The sequence below is a fragment of the Gavia stellata genome, chromosome 7, assembly GCF_030936135.1.
Source record: "Gavia stellata isolate bGavSte3 chromosome 7, bGavSte3.hap2, whole genome shotgun sequence".
NCBI lineage: Eukaryota > Metazoa > Chordata > Aves > Gaviiformes > Gaviidae > Gavia > Gavia stellata.
The window spans coordinates 10,202,309-10,220,073 of NC_082600.1; the positions used below are offsets into that span (position 1 = coordinate 10,202,309).

At 37.0% G+C, this 17,765-nt stretch overlaps 1 protein-coding gene across 1 annotated transcript in view; it reads left to right on the forward strand.

Annotated features, from left to right (window-relative positions):
- The window catches only part of NUDT14 (nudix hydrolase 14), a 60,508-nt gene that overhangs the window by 11,418 nt on the left and 31,325 nt on the right, over positions 1-17,765 (forward strand). Inside the window, exon 2 of the mRNA XM_059819735.1 lies at positions 16,840-16,883. Coding sequence (XP_059675718.1) covers positions 16,840-16,883 — 44 coding nt within the window. The remainder of the gene's footprint in view (positions 1-16,839; positions 16,884-17,765) is intronic.

A 17,765-nucleotide genomic window follows, 5' to 3' on the forward strand; every position in this document is an offset into this window, starting at 1 on the left:
TATCATAAAGAGACATCAGATCATCATAACTACCTAAAGGTGAAAGTTTAATGGCTTGTCATCTGCTCAGGCACCTGTGTTAAGTATCTCTTTCATAGCTTTTGTGACCCTGTGTGTGTGTGCATGTGTGCAAGTTTATTTTTTTTTCCAAGACTTTTTTTTTTCCTAATGTACAGAGGGAAAAGTACACAAGCTTAAAAATGTAGGTGGTGGTTACTGTGCTTTTAATTTTCTCTCCCCTGTATTTAAGGATGCCTTCTTCTGGTATTTTTAACTACCTAGCGTTTCAAATTCTTATGTATTTTTCTTTGTGTTGTAGCGTATAAGATGTCTTCTGTGTGTTCAGTGTTTGCAAAATGCATTTGTGTATCATCTAGTAATTGCATGAGTGTTTCTTCTGAAACCTGGTCCTTTCACTTTCCTCTCCTCTCCCCACCTTCTTTTCCCTCCACAGTCCTCCCAGACAGTAAATAGTGTGTTTTTTAGAGTTGTGTAGTAAATCTAATTTAAAAAAAAAAAGTGTGCATAGAAAACAACATTTCCACTGAGACTTTGAGCTTCATTCTTTTAAGCCAAATGCTTGTTCTGATATGTCATGCTGCATATGATCAGAGTGCATATTTAGCAATCAAATACAAACAATTGTTTTTAAAGACTAGAAGAATTCCTCAGCAAGCTGATGAAGCACACCGTGCATTATTCACTATCCATCTTAAGATTTCAGAAATGTTCAATATTGTAGTTTCAGTTTTAATTCGTGAGTTCTTTCTGGAGTTAAACACCTACATCTACGCATGATTCTGACTCTAGATCTGATTCTTAATGTAGAAAATTGTTTTTCCCAAGAGCCTAATATGTGATGACTGTAATTACTGGATTTTCTGCACATGATGTGCATAGAAAAGGTATATATCATCAAAAAGCATAACATTATTTGAGTGATTCTGTAAGATTTTCGTGATGTAGAAGAGCATTTAAATTAGGAGTAGGAATATTGACTGTGCAATCAACTTCATAGAATTTGATAACTTGGTGTTACTATTTTATGAATTATTTTCAAATATATCTGTCATTTTAGCTGATGTTTTAGTTAGCTATAACAGTTATTTGTGAACTTGGAATGGATGTAGCATTTTGTTTTTGTGGCATAAAAAGGTTCTAGACTATAAATAGGTCTGGACTATGAAACGCCAGACACTAAGATCCTTAGCATGTATTTCTATAAACTTTGGAAATTCCAGCCTTGCTGAATGCAAAGGTTTTTTTGCTGCTGTCATTGGTGAGGCCAGGTCTTCACTTGCATTATTTCTACTTAATCCTAGTTTAGGCAAAGTCGAAAGCAATTTGACTAACAGATTTTTTTTTTACTTAGAAAGTAAGTTGATTGGAGTTGCAACAGTTAGTGCTTTTTGACCAGAAATTACATGTTCTGACAAACTGAGCTTGAAGTCAAGATGTGGATAAAATAGGGGAAACAGGTAAATTTGTATATTGAGTATAGCATTGTACATAATTTTAACATTTATTTAGGATATGAACCTATATAGCTCTTGTATATATTCTTATCTTGAATTGCTGAAATAAACTATCACTGTTGGCTTCATTCAGTTTTGTTTTGGCTTTAAGACATACCTTTGTTATTATTTGGTCACTTAAGCTTGTTGAGGTTTTGAAGCAGCAGGATTAGAAGAAAAGTTGGCTATCAAGTCTTTTGGCAAATCTGTTTTAGAATTTCATATGTATGTCTGCACTTAGCACTCAGCTTTCAGCATTGTAACATTTCTGACACTTTAAAATATTGGACATAGGTAGGTAGTTTCTGGCTAACTTTGTCTGCAAGGCTTGTGTTGCTCTTTAGAGTGACATTTCCATAGCACTGCAGTTTGTACGGCCTGAAATTTGGTCTGTAACTCATCTGATTTGTACCACTCAGATAAGTTAAAGAATAATGTGAGGTTATTGGCCGCCTATTCAGTGAAACCAGTCAGTAATCATTAGTACAGAAATGACCACTGTAGTACGTTATGGGATAGTTCCATCAAATTTGAAACCTGATTGTCTCCCTCATTGTTTCTGTTAACTATTATTTTTTCTTTTTGAGGAGAAATGGTTGACCTGTCAGTTGGGAGAACCCTGTTTCTTTTTTTCTCGTTACTTTCTCTTTGATCTGTCTAGGAGCACTTGGCAGACTTCTCACAAGACTCATGGGAACATATGAGTTTCCCTAGAGCATTATGGTACAATCCATAGAGAAAGATTAATTTGTAAAAGTAATAATATAAATGTCAAGATTTAAGTGTAAGAATTATGTTGGGGGGGTGTGGGAGAGTAGAGATTTAATCACACCCAGGGGCTGAAAAAAGCTAGTCAGGGAAACTATTTCACTAAACGGAAAAAACTGTTGGAATATTTGCTTTTGAAGTATTTCTCAAAAACCCCAGATGAATGCCAGTTGGCATTGTGTCTTCCCTCCCCTCTGTCTGCACATTCTTCTGCAGCCCTTATGATAGAGCAGTGGCATGCCTTCCAGTAGTGCATTAAGTGGGATGACAAACCACACCTAACAGTTGTGCCTTGGGGAGAGGATGAAAGAGAAAAGAAACAACTTTCTGCAGTGCTATGTTTTGTATACTTTTTGGTCAGAAAAGAGTGTCTTGCTCTTGCAAGGGAAGGTGTGTAATTGTCTGTAGTACTCGTGGAAGTTAATTCTTCATTATCAGACCAGCCCTGCTGAATCTGTGGAGTGAATTTGTGAACTTCATTCTTTGTCTAAGATTTTAGGCTCTTCTGTGTATGCTGGGTTCATGCCATTGCATGCTCGGGATAAAGTCTTAGAGCTTAAGATGTCTTGGTATTCTGTTGAAGGAGCCAACAGAAACGGCAACAAATAGTTTTAACATGCTCACAGTATTCAGTACTGCTGAGAAGACATGCTAGAAAGCCTGGGACCTTGTCTACGAAAACACTTGCAGTAAGCGTCAACCTTGAGTTCCGATGAGACTGAGGTGTGTAGAAGGCATCCTTCCCTGCTCTTACTTCACCACAGAGACACTGTGGTGCTGCACCTGGCTTTGTTCCCAACTTTGTTGAAACTTAGGATCTTGCAAGTGCTGCTTGCTAACCTTCGTCAATCTTGTTAATGCTGGTTCTTTGTTGGCATGTACCAGACTGGTGCATGATGCAAGGTGTACAGTTCATTGAGCTATATTGTTTCCGCATTGATTTGACTTCTGCATCAGAAATATTTTGTCCTTTGTAAGTTATAAATAATAAGTTTGTTAATTATTTTTTAAAATCATGCGTACGAGATCCACGCTATTGCTTTACATTTGCAAAACCAAGTAACTTTGAAGTTATGCATGACAGATTGTTTTTTGTGTTGGTTTTTTTTAATCCAGTTTTAATGATACAACAGTCTACACACAGGCTTTTTCTTATCAGTGTTCTGCTTCAGGTGACGTAGTCAGTAGTTTTTGTTTCTGAAATTAGAACAGCATTCATCAACAGCATAGTTTTTGAATACAGCTTTATTATCTATCTAAAAATGGAGTGGTCCGGTACTGTGGTAGAAGAGGGATAGGGTTTTTTTTTCTGCTGGCTCTTCGTCAACCAGAGAAGATTTTAATCAGACCCTGTATAAGTTGCAGTGGAATTTGTTAGAATGACTAAAGAGGTAATGAGAAATATTAGACAATTGATGGTGGCGATTAGCATTTGGCTGAAATACCAGTGGCAACTTAAACTGTGGTTTTATGGTGTTGTCAGTGTTGTTTTCTTGAATGGCATAGCAAAATTAATGATGAAAGGACAGTTTCTTTCCTTCCTCTTTTGGCTGAGGGTCATGACCTAGGGTAGGAAAGAAGAAGAAATTATGGTTGTAGGCGTAGTGGTTGCCTTGGGACTGATGATTTTAAGATTCGTTTTCTCTTTCTACTTGCTATACTTGTTTTTGCTTCTCTCCCTGCTGTGCCTGCAGAGATGAGGTGAGAGCCCTAAATCCTGGCGAAGTCAGTGGGGTACATGTCTCTCTGAGTCAGCGATTCTACACGAGGTTGTCTTCACGACAGCTCACACGAGCAGTCCCAAATTCTTTGGGGTGCTATACCAGTAAGTGGTCAGGGGAATCACGAGTTGTGGGAATGTGATTTGGACCAAAGCAGTGTTTGTCCAGTATGTATCATTTGGAGAGTCCTCTTCCTAAGGGGCTGAAAGGATATTTTGACTAATGAGTGCACAGGATGAGCATGGGAAGGAGTTCAAGACTATAAAGTGAGACTTCTCATCTACTCTGGGGTCTCGGACTTGCAATGGGTACTTTATATTGAATCTCACTCTATCTTGAAACAGCTACTACAGACATAATTGATCTAGGTATGTTATGATGAGTGCAGAATTATTTCCCCGGCCTGTCATTAAACATCACTGGTCTGAAATTTCAGAGTCAGGCCCTTTATCTTGGTAACTCTGTGGTCAAAAGAAGCAGCTGCCAATGGACCAGAAAAGATTAAAACAGATTTCCTGGAGATGTTTTTCATTCTTCTGGTCTCTTTAAAAAAATTTTAAAACAAAGTTTATTTTTCTTATAATCAGCTGTGTCTCAGTAAAATTTAGCAGTTTAGAAAATGGTGTCTTTAGTGGCTTAGGAGCGTAAGTGCCATTTTCCAAAGAAATTTGCCAGAATCAGTCTTACTGAATTTCACTAAGGCTTCATCAGTTAGCAGAGCAGAAATAGTTCTGTAATCTTTGGACAAATATTGCAGTTTAAGTCCCACCACAGAATATGACATTATTCAATAAAGGTGTTTAGATGTTATTTGGGAGTTCTGGTGTTTGCCTGAAATGACAGTGGTTCAGAGTAAGGTCTAAATTCAGATCTTCTGTCTTTCCAGTGAGTGCCTTAAAAGTGAAGGTTATTGAATGCTACAAAGTGCTTCCTTAAATCTCGTCTTTCGGAGTTGTTCATGAATTATTATAAATTGGAGCAGGGATATGAACCCATGTCTCTTGTTCTCCAGATTTGTTTATTACTGAACTACAAAGTCCATGTTTGTTTGTTTGTTTCTAACTCAATGAATATGTAACAATTCATACAAATAAGGAAAACTCCAGAAGAAGAAATGAAACACAGAACGCCTAGGAGTTCTCAACAGCTCTCTGATTGAGGTATTTCCCTGGCTTTTATTCTCTTTAGCTGGAGCCAGCAGATGTGCCTCCTGGATCTATGTTTCTCAGCTTCTTAGGTTGTTCAGGGAATTTTATTTTTCATTTCCCTTAATGTTCACTGGATGTGTAACGTGTACAATAAACTAAAAAAAATAGTCTATGCTCCTTTTCCACAGGGATGTGCTTTTAATGTTAGTATCACTTTTGCTTGTCCTGATACAGAATTCAGAAGATAAAACATTACAATTTCTGATCATGATTTACTCACAATTGTCTCAATTGCTTTTAGCTTCTGATCCTCTTCAAAGATACAGGTATTAATCCCATCGGACATCGTCAAGTCTAGTATGTCCTTAATTGTTTGTCAGATCAGAATTGTAGAATGTAAGACATGAAGTTACAGGTTCAGTTGTCCCCTCTTTTGTGTGGCACATACCTTTATGCGATGGCAACATGACTGGCAATGGAGAAGTGTTTTTGTGCTGAGTTGATTTAACCAGGTGACATCTTTAGTGTGGCTCAGTGTGTACTTGCAGAAATGTTTGTGCTGTTTGCACACAGGAGACAATGCAGAAAATAGGGAAAGGAAAGGTTATACTATTTTGATGGAAGCGCTGATTTAGGTCAGATTAAGCAGAAAGTATGGCAAAAGAAATCTTAGTGGTTTAAATTTCCTGAGTTTTTGTCCCTTTGATAGTAATTTTGCAAATAAGTTGTTACTGCAAATTGTGTGACATTTTTTCTTTAACAATGACAGAAAAATACAGGGAAAAGATTACAAAAATGGCCTTTGCTGTGCAGGTTTTCAGCAAGTATGGGTATAAGTAGCTGTGTGAGATGTGTAATATATCTGTTTGAAAGTACAGTACGTATTTACACAAAAGTATTTTGCTGTCATGTCAGCTGAATGCATAGTTTGCAAATGATATTATCTCTGTTAAATCAGCTTTCAGTATTAGGAATATATTCCTTGACTATGTCCAGTCAAAGTTTCAGATTTCATGTTTTACTATAACTTTGTGGAAAAAGTAGTGTTACTAATTTTGTAAATATGGAAAATGTATGTTCATTTTATCCTGCAAAATAAGAAAGTGTATCACAGACTTCAAAGGGAAAACACAGTTTAGTGAAAAAGGGAAAATACATGCAGCAAAATTTAATAATATCACAGGAATGTATGTAAAACACAGAGCAGTTGAATAGCTGCTTTGAATTTTGTCATTTATATACAATAACACTAGAGTCTGAAAACTCTACCTATTAGCAATTGGTTCCTATCAATGGAATTGGAGTTAACTTAGTACTAGGAAAGCCCCATCTGTATCTCAATTTATATCCTTAAATCATATGCTGACCTGGCAGTAAAATGATGTGAGAAAAGTCATAAATTTGACCTTTGTGCATATTGTGTTTCTTAACACAAGCACCATATCCGTATTCTTTGTAGTCTAGATTTCAGTATGGTACTACGTATTTGCCTTGGACTAAAGCGTGTTTGATATGTGTATGCAATTGTTCTTAATAATAATGTATATTAAAAACAGAAAAACAAGGAAAGGAGATTTGACTTAATTTAGTGTACTTACATATGCTTCATTCTCATGTTTTATAAATTTCATTCAAAGGTAAGTGATTGTACTGATAGCTGGATGCCAAGCTAAACTGCAACAACTCCATTGTTGAAAAGTACACACAAAAAACAAACTGCGACCTGAAAAGTAAACTTCCAGAGGATTATACCAGAAAGTTTACTTACACATCAAGTATCTTAGTTGTAATTGTTCTGGCAGTTGATGTAGATAAAATGAACAAAGTGGCTTGGCCCTGTTGCATTAACAGTTGAATAAATTAATGCATTCTCCATTGTTTATTTTACCTCCTAAAGTGTGAAAAAATTGCACCTTTGAACAGTAAACTCTATTGCCATAACCATCTGTTTGCAGTTTCATTACAAACTCCTACCAGAATAACCCTCACTTTGAAGAGAAAATTGATATGGGTTGTAAAAATTACAGTCTGTGACCTTAGGTTTTATGTCTCTTGAGGTATCGCTGGTGTGGTCTCCACTGGTATACATTATGATTTCTTCAAGAAGTACCTTTATGTCTTCCAGCTAATTTCAGATAAGAAGTCAAGTCCATGCCTCAAACAGTTTGCTATCACATGGAGCTGAGCACCTCTGTCTCTTGTTCAAGATATCCTTATACATAAAATGAGTGTAGTGGAGACCACAGATGCTTTGCCCTGCCCTGCCCAGAACTGCTGTGTCAGCTGCAGCTGGCACGTTGCTGTTTAGTGTATAGGATGATTTGTCCCCATGAACTTTGCTAGCTTAGTCTTACTTCTGAAATTGTTGTCAATTAAAGCCAGTTAGCAGCAGTAGTGTTTGTGCTGTAGCTAGAACGTTCATTTTTAATGTTGTTGAAAAGTCATCAATTTGTGTATTTTTGGATGCAGATTCCACAAAGGCAGTAAAACCAGTCATTTCTAACTGAAACATTTGAATAAGGGTAAGTTAAAAACTGCAAAATGCCATTATTTGTAATCATGATGCTTTTAAAATAAACATTCTGGATAGTTTAGTAATGAAATCTTACAAGCTTTGTTTAAAAAACAAACACTCCCCCCCCTTCCTCTTGAGCTTAAACAGTGGCTTGTTTAAAAAACAGTAAAATTCCATAACACTTAAACTCTTTTGAAGTAGTTCTTCAACATCAGCAAGTAATTCTGCAAATTGCTTTTGAAGATGAGGCTTCATTTACTCCAGTGTGTGCAGTCTGATGGTGTGGATTAGTGGGTGTGACTGAAATTGTAATTTAGGCTTTTTTGTGTGCATGTGTCTTTCTCTAGAACACTCCTTATCAGATGCATCTTTATCCTCTTGGACTAATTTTAAATAGACCAAGGCTGTTCTGGTTAATAGTCATTGGTGAAAACTTGGTATGTATATAATGCCATTATATTCATGTTGACGACTAAAAATCAAATTTTTCATCAGATTTTATAGCAAAGCACTTTTTTTTTTATCAGATCAGTTCCCAGAACAGCTTGCTGTGTGGTTACACAAATGCCAGTGATAGGGTAGGAGTAGAGCAGAGATGTGCAGCTGGGGTAGAGAAAGGGGCAGCCTGGTTTTCGATTGACTTACATTGTTACGGGACTGCACCCTAGGACTGAGTGAATTTAATAGCAACACTTTGCATTTAAATTAGTAGTTGTGTAATGAGATAGCGAAGCATAAGACAGTTCCCTACTACTGATGCATACATTCAAAAGGAAAAAAAGAGGGCCAGGCACTCAACTAATGCAAATTAGAGTGATTTTATTGATTTTATTATTTTTCTAAATTGAGTTGCATGGTTTTATGCCAGCTGAAAGTGCTTCCTTTCATTTTCAAAGTTATGTAATACTTTCTATGAAATCTGTAATTACATGAAAAGAAGACAGCTTTCTCCCTGCTTTCACAAATCGAATCTTTAAAGTTGACAAAAAAAACTGTGATAAGTCATTATTTCAAACAGATTTCATACCCAAAATAGTCTGTTCAGGACAGGGTTTTTCTTTTCGATTAAAAAGTTGAATATTAATTGTCCTTGAATTTTTGACTGTTCCTTTGCACTGTTTTCTTGTGGATGAAGAAGATTTTGAGATACAGCATGGCAGCTCTCTAGCTTCTGTAAACAAAAAACCACCCCACTAACTTAATAATCCAATAAAAATATTCAACAGGAAGCAATGAAAATTTTAAAGCATATGGAACAAATATTTTATTTTCTCCTTATCTGGAAAACTTCACAAGTCCAAACTTGCTTTAGCTGTCACTCTCTGTTTGATTTCTGTTGTTCATATAGGTTTCACAGTATCATGTTGACTCCTAATGCTTTAAACAAATTCTAAACTATGGATTTTTGGGGCTTAAAGCTGGTGGTTTATTTTTTTATTTATTTACATAATTTTTGTACGCGGCATAGTGTTTAAAATACTACGAAAAATACTCAGACAGTGCAAGGTAATTTGGTCACTAATTGTATGATAGGAAAGTGAAAAGCAAAAAGTATTCAGTCTTGAGTTTGGCCTGGAAGTACAGCTTCTCTGGGCACATCATTGTGGACACTGGAAACATTGTGTATTGATTATACAAAACAAAGATTTATAGCATTAATAATTCAGCTGGCAAGAAATGGTTTATATTCGATTATAAAGCCTCATACGTTTCCACTGAAAACTGCTACAGATGTGACATCAGATTCCATTAAGCTGAAAAAAGAAATGTAACAAGGAAATGTCAACTGATAGGAGCACTTCTGTAGCAGGTGGAGAAAGGAGGGGAAAGGTTCATTTACAGAGGGATGAGGACTTAACTTTTGGCATCCAATATCTCCAATCTTGCTGGGTTTACCATAGGGGGAGTCCACTATGTTTAGCCCAAGAACTGTGACTCAAGGAGAAGCAGCAGCTAATACACATCTTTCAGGGCATATTTTCCCATTGTAGGAGCATCTATGTTATAAACCGAAAAGTAATGAATTAGTGAGTTGCTTTTTTTTACCTCTTGGCAGCTTTTATTGGTCATAAAAAGGTGAATATGACTGAAAAGCATTAAGCTAAGACCACTTAAGGAAATAAAGGTGGCAGGAGGCTGCAGGAGCTGGCTGCATTGGTGCAGATTTTTGTCTGTCTTCATGAGGCAGTTACTGGATTCCCCAGGCGTGTTGCTCATCTGCATTAACCTGACAAAAACCCATCTAATAAAGTGACAAGTTTGGTTTTCTCTTGCCATGCGGTTCTGGGCAGCAAGTAGACACCTCAACAAGAAAATGCATAGTGAATTTCTAGATAGAGGCATTGCTGTGCACATTGATATTAAACTGATAGATAAATTTATAGAAGGTTGGTTGAATGTGAAAGTGAGTGCAATAGAAAAACAAGTTTTACACATGTTTTTAAAGAAAAAAATGCCCTCATACCTTAAAAAAAATTTTGAGAAGAGAAAAAAGCAAAATCTGATTATTCCTCTAGGGAATTTTACTGCTTTGTTACATGTAAATCATTAAACAGGGACCTCACACTTGCTTGGCTTTGCTGACTTTGGTTTAAGACCGTTATTTGCCAATTAATTCTCTTATCTGTTTTTCTTTACCTATAGTGGTGTTATTTTATTGGATGAAGAATGGTCATAATCCCTTTGCATTACGGACATTAACTGTTTTTGTGTCTTAGGAGAGTGGAAACAGAGTAAATAGAGCATTGAGGACAGTTATTTTTATGTTATAATTGCTTCAACTTCTCAAGTTGGATTTTTTCACAAACATGGAACATGTGCTTCTTGGATGACTGCTTTAAACCCAGTCCAACTGGTAGAGGCTAGGGGATCATGACTGTTGTTTGTCACTTTAACTCTCATAACTTCTGCATGTAGCTTATCTATACCATAATGTATTTGTCGTTTTTCCTTAACTGCCTCTGTTTGTTTACACCAACTTTTGTCTGGGCTCTAACTGAATTGTAAGATCATTGAACAGGAACTGTTCCCACTACATATGTTTAGTGCCTATCACAATGGGTCGCCAAACGTCGTGTTGTCTCTCCTGTAATGTAAACAGTAAGAAGTTAATCATTGTCAGGGACAGATTTTTTTTTCTCTTTTAGTGGCATATGTGAAGTTAGTTTGCTTATTTTGGACATAGGTCTCCAACATTTTAAGTGATCTGCCTGCATGGCCTGTTACCAGTCTCCTCAAAAATGTGTAATACAGGGTATGAACCCTTTTTACTGAAGTGATTTTGGTGTGACTTTATAGTTCTTGGCAACTTTGGCTTTATCTGTCCAAGCAGAAGTTTTCTGTGGATAAACATGGGAGATGACATAGGGCAGTGCCCTTAATTCAGTCGCTTTTTAAATTATTAAATACTTAATTAAGGCAAATAAGATAGGAGAAGCTTTAAGTAGATTTTGGGTGAAGACTGTTTCTGCTTTAGTCACGTGTTGTCTGTCCAGAGCTCATTACAAAAAGTAATTTAAATCAGTGCAAATCCAACATAAATTTTGATTTGTTGAATGGTCTGAACTCCCAACAGTGTAACTACAGGAAATCTGTTACTGTAAACCTGCATGTTGAGGATTCATTTTAGACACCCTTGTGTGATGTTGTGAAACAATTATTTCATAGAGTGAAAGGAAGCATTTAAAGAGGTTTTGTGAGTGTTCTTGCACCTGTTACACTAACATGTTTTCAGTTTACTCTTGAGAATAAAACTTTTAATAAAATCTAAGAAGTATAAACCTTTAATTACGCATGTTTAAAACATATATGTAATACAGTAGGTCTTTCAGAAGCTATCAGTTAATTGTTTTATACATAAAACAAGCAAGGCAAACTTCTCTGTGCAGCTGCTGGACTTTAGCACTGGTTCCTTGAAAGGAGACAGTTCAGTGCCCAGATAAGCCTTAGCTTTTCTCCTCAGGTAGCCAGCTATGACATAATGCTTCTATATTATGAGAAATAGTGAATAATTGTTTCATATTCACCATCTCCATGTCATTAATGATTTTACAGACTTCTGCCATGTCAGCCCTTAGTGTGGCACTGTACCTAGGTTACCTTTAGCTGCATGGCATGGCCTGTTGCACCACTATCCTTTTCTCTTCCTCATCTTGAAACTCAGTAACATTGGAAAGGTGCAGGTTTTCTTATTTATAATTGGGGCACCACAGCTCTAATTCACTTTCATTGTTTATAAACAGATCCCATTCTTTGGGAGCATCCTTGGAGATGGTCCTTGAGGAAAGACCTACATCTGTCTCTCTAACATTGTGTTTAAGTACTTACTCCCTCCATTTGAAAAAGCTGCATCTACAGAGAAATTGTGAGTCCCAGCAGGGCTGTACACAACGGTAGAGACCACAGCCAAACTGAGGGGTGTTTGGTTTGTTTGGGTTGGCGGTTTTTTGAAGGCCCAGGATGGTATCAGAGTAATGCTGAGCTGAGTATTGGTACATGTGGAGGCATATTTACCTGACCTATGAGCTGGTTCAAGGGCTTCTCAGGTGGCACACCATGTATGGGTTCTGCCCTCGGGGAAAAGAGGGAGGAAGGCATTCTAGCTGCCCCAAGTGAAAAGTAGAGGGAAAATCCTAGGTGACTTGTTTCAGAGCTTGTCCAGGGTCTGTCACATGTGGAGCACACCCCGTATCACCATAAGATCAGTGCCAGTGAATGTTTCTTCCTCCATCGTTAGCATAGCATGTCCTTTTTATTTATTTTCTTTATTGGCTAGCCTGGGCTAAGTCTTAGGTGAGTTTCTCTAGTAAGCAAAAGTTATCCTTTGCGTAGGTATCCTGACAGCAATTTGACCATGTTGTTCAGACATTATATTGCCTAAGGTAGTGGAGGAAAGCAGAAGACAGAGGTATCCCTGGTGCAGTGATTCTTAAGGCATTTTAGCCAGAAACGAGAGAGTGTAGGTGGGAAAAAGAATGGTATTTTGATTATAGCTGCAGCCTAGTCCAACTTATCTGTAACAGACGGTGTGAACAGGCTCCTGCATGTAATTATGGCAATGAGCAGGTGCAGGAAGAGTCTTAGGAAAATGATTTCAAGGGTGGAAGGAGGACAGAGAAAGTAAAGATCAAGTATGGGTGGCATCATGAACAGCTCTCCACTGGTAGGGGTCATATCTGCAGAACTTGCATCCACTGTCAACACCTGTCTAGCAGAGAGCTCTTTGCAGTGCATGATTGTCCTGGAATCACTTGAACCAAAAGGAATCGAGTTCTCCTTGTGCAGACTGTCAAGCTGATAGCATACTGTTGTAATTATGACTAAGTTGTCCATGCCATTATCAAGTCAGTCTTACAGACAAGATGAGCAGGACTTGTGACATGCTATTGCACATTCAGATAGTATAGAAATGGCTATTTTTGCTTGCTTTTCAGCATGGGGGATGTGTTTAATTTGGATGCGTTTTTGAGGGACTGTCTTTGGACACCCATCAGCTGCCTTTTGTCAAAGGCTTGAAAGAGTATTCTGGGGAAGCATTGCAGTATGCTTCCTCTGTTCTTAGATTTTCCTTTCACTGTTAGAGACAGGCAAGATGGACATCTCGTCTGACCTCATACGGCTTTCTTATGCAATTTGTGCTTATGTAAGTAATCTGTCTTCTGTGTAATATGAAACGAAGTTGTCTCACGTGCTGCCTCTCCTGGAATACAGCTTTATTAATTTACACATACTATATGCACTAGTTCAGCATTGCAACATCACAGAACCTGATCACTGAGCACAGAACCAGGGCGTGATTACTTTGCGATTAAAGATTTACCAAATGAAATATGTGTTATACAAGGTTGTTGCAGTATCAGAACTGCTATTCTGAACAGATAAAAACTAATATAAAACACTTTTGACATATTTGTCTTTATAAAACATCACAGGACACATTTCCTATTTGAAGAATGATTTTTTAAATCTTTCTCAAATGTAGTAATACACTCCTTTCTCCTTCCCATCATCAGTGTTTAGATCTCCCAGCAATCAATTATACTTACTTCTATCACTTCATTGAGAGATACTTTGATTGTTCCTTATTAGACATTGGAGAATGGACTATTTTAAAATAATGCAAATACTTCTGTTTATTAAAATGAAGAGTGTTGAGGGTTTGAGAGAGCTTTTGTATTTCACAAAGATACTTCTCTTTTTTGGGAGTTGACCACTGATACCTTTAATTGTTTCCAATTACCTGTAACTGTGGTGATAGGAGAGCATTGTCAAAGATCAGGGTATATGGAATGGAACAGTTTACATGGCTACTTGGCTTTTAAAAGCATGAATCTTGATCAGTTTCAGCAATTAATATTTTTGTCTTAAGATAGAGATATTACATACAGTTTGATATACTTGGTCAGAAACTGGTTAGAATTAATGTTCTGTAAAGTATGTAAAGCAGCATAAGAACCATTGGTAACTGTTTACATGCTATTAATAATTAGCAACCTTCATACTAGTCTGTTAGGAAAGAACCACGCATTGGGTACAATAGAAACTCAACTCCATACGGTTGGGTTCAAATTACATTTGACTTGGACAATAGGGCATGAATGGGGCTCATTTGAGTTTCTGCCACTATAAACAATGAGATGTTGGAATGTTTCATTTGTTTATTGATTTATTTATTTGGACAGGTGCAGGTTGATCATATGAAATGATTTTTTATTCAAATATAGGTAGAAAATAGCTTAACAAACATTGTCCAGTCAGAATGTATGATGATAACCAACATCTTGAATGGACAGACTCAAATTAATTTAGCCTGTGGCTGGTTTTGAATTTGGGTCTTAAACTAATCAAGTGATGTTCTAGAAAAAGTGCTTTATGTGCTGTCCAGCCACTTAGAAAATACAGATTTTATTTTCTGATTGTTTTCTTTTTAGGTACTAAGTTCCTTCTTTTACATTCTGTTAAAAATTATGTGCACGTCTGTGAGGTAGATTCTGTTAATGCTAATGGGGCTCATCCTTGAGAAGAGGTCATTCAAATCTGATGGATCCCATCTGGATGAGGATCATTCTCTAGGGTGTAATTTTCCTCAGCTATTTGAAACCGGTTCCTAAGTGTTCTAAAGCAATCAGGTTCTATAATTTGCAAAATGATGGCAGGAGGAAAGAGGCAGGAAGATTGGTGCTAGGATCATATGTTAGGAAGTGGTATGACAGGACCAGTAGCCTAAATTAATGCAAGCCGAGCCTTGATTCAGGCTTTTTTGTCTTTTCCATCAGCTGGAAATCTGCATTTCTCCCAAGTGGACACTACAAAGGGAGAATGGATGATGGTAGCACATCTTACTGTTTGGAGCAGGGAAGGTTGAAACTGGAGTATCAATATGAAGGTACATGCAGAAGACATTATCCTTGGTCCACAGTTTCCCAGCTCACTCATGTCAAATAGAAAATTGCACAGCAAGCTGCAAACAAGAGAAAATCCTGCAAGTACATGTCTTACAGGTAGAAATAAACCTACAAAAGGATTGAGCGGACCTTAGACATTTAATACCTTAAATTATCTTACCACACAACGTAGCCTATGCTATTAAGTTCAAGTGTTGCAACTATGTGTTGTGTCACAGTCCTTTCAAAGTTGTTCCTCTATCCCTCACCAGGTGGAATGGATTGGATGTACACTCAGCTTGATAAACAACGGCTTTAATATTTCAGTTCACACTGAGAATTTGCTGTCTTTATTTCTCTTTCAACATTATATTGCATTTAAACAATGACAGGGCTTCTCTTCTAATGCATGCGTTTGATTCCTGTCAATGCTAACAGAAGGTATGTGCAGACACCAATGGAAGAGTAGACTAGAGTTTCTCTTGAGGTGAACAACTGTTTATAATTAGAGTTGTGGGAATGAAGGAAAACCCAGCTAGCAAGCAAACAGTCACTCTTCCAAAAAGCTTGGTAAACTCATAAAGCTCAGGAGCTTAATCTCTGAACCAGAGTGCTTGTTATCTAATCCCCACCAGCTGTTGTGTACTTGGTAGCCATGACATCTGTAATAGAGCTGAAGGGCCTGTCTATATTGGTTGGCACCTTTACCCACCAACTGAACTTGATTCTTCTTTCATTGTTCACATTTACCTGCTTTAAGTCATTAACCAGTTGCTCAGGGTTTGATCCTCCATTTAACCATACTTTAAAATAGAGAGCTTGTGCTGCTTTTCACATTAAGCATATTTTAGGTATGTTGGTTTTCAGCAGGTCTGGGGTTTGCCTTGCTAATAAGAGAAAGGTATCAAAAAGAATTTCCTCTGGTTGCATACTGATTCCTTACATAGTCTTAAAACTGACCTAGGAGGGAAATCAGCTGAAAAATACCATCACACTTCTAATAAGCAGGGTAAAGAATTATATACATGTCTCTGTTAACTGGTGTGTATGAATTCATGTAAGTGATTATAGAAGATAGAGTATGAACGTAAGCAAGTGTGTACATGTTCATTGTAACTGTGGAAGAATGCTTGTTTTCAGGGATTGGTTTCAGCTGTGGGTGTCGTTCTTTTAAGATAGCAGAGGACAGAAATTGGCCCAACTTGAGAAAAGAATCCCATTTTAAGTCCCCCAGTTTTTGAGTGAGTGCTGTGACTTCAAGCCTACTGTTTGATAGTATCCTCACCACCACAAGCAGTGCAGAGTAACAGCTGTTGGGCCTTGTAAGGGGTTAGAGGGAAGGATGTCTTGTTCCTGGATCTGAAATGAGTTTAGTTAGGAGGTAAGTGCTGAGCTGTCCTCCTAAGGTAAGACTGTTTCTGGACATGGAAGAACTTGGATCAATGGGTTATTTTACTGGTTAAAACTTAGCTGCTTATAGCTTCCTAGGACCTGAATGATTAGATTGGGCATCTGAAGTTTATGCTGTGGCTAAAATCAGGCACGAATGTTACCACAGTCTTAAGTTAGCTGTCAGCATAATATTGTGGATCTAAGATTTTGAACTGTCCTAAGACAATTCTTGGCATCTATAATACTTACTGTCAAAATCCAGAATAATGGTCTCATAAATAAAACGAGCTATACCAAGTTTTCAAAGAAATGCCTGTTAAAATTTTGTTAAATTTCATTACAGTCAGTTTTCACTTGGAATTAATTTTGCTGATGGATTTATTTATTTTTTCCCCCCAGAATGGCACTAAGAAGTTCTGGGATTTTATGAGGACACATGACAGGTAACAGATGGAATCACGTTATTCCCTTTTGTCTTTATGTTGTTTTTCATACTGTATTCTCTTCCATTGGTCAAATCTTGTTGATGTGGAGTTACTTCTTTTTCCTCCAACTTCCTCTTCAGTTCTTAACTTCTTGTGTAATACTTGCAGATGGTTCTTTACTCTTTTAGACAGAATTAGCAGAAATTTTAAAATCTCATGGTTTATTATGTTTTCAGTAAGTTTAGTCTGTGCTTGACTTTTCAAATATCAGAGTTTTGGCACATGATGTATTGTACATTTTAATGATTACATAGAAGATGGAACTGAAAGTTTGGATTGTATGAAATTTTATTTTTTGAGTGTGAATATATCACCTGAAGGAAGGACTCTGCCCCCCACATACAAAATCCTGTTGTTATTTGTGCCGTTAAATGGTTTAGTCCTAGGTATGTGACCATACTCTCTCACTTGTGAATATACAATCCCAGGAATTGTCCTAATATAAAGACTGTTAAAAAACAACCTAAAGTTGTGGTCATACTGTTTGATTTTTTTCACTGGTAATTACTTGGAATAAGGTAGACATTCTGTTTTATGCTTGAGTAAATCCTAGTATTATGCTAACTTTTTTATATTTATCATCTCCATCACTGCTATATAAGAATGTTTTAGGCAAAGCCTAATTTAAGTAACTTTACAAATGTCTGAAACCTTTCAGGCCCTCCATTCTATACACCAAAACCCTTCACACGGGAAGAAATGGATGGCCAGCAACTTTATTCTGTCCTTCCAATTGTATTTTTCCTACCAGGGAAGAAAAACACTTAACTCCTGACTTCAAAGATCAGTTCATGCAAAATTATAACAAATAGGATATATATGAAACAGACCCAGTCTCAG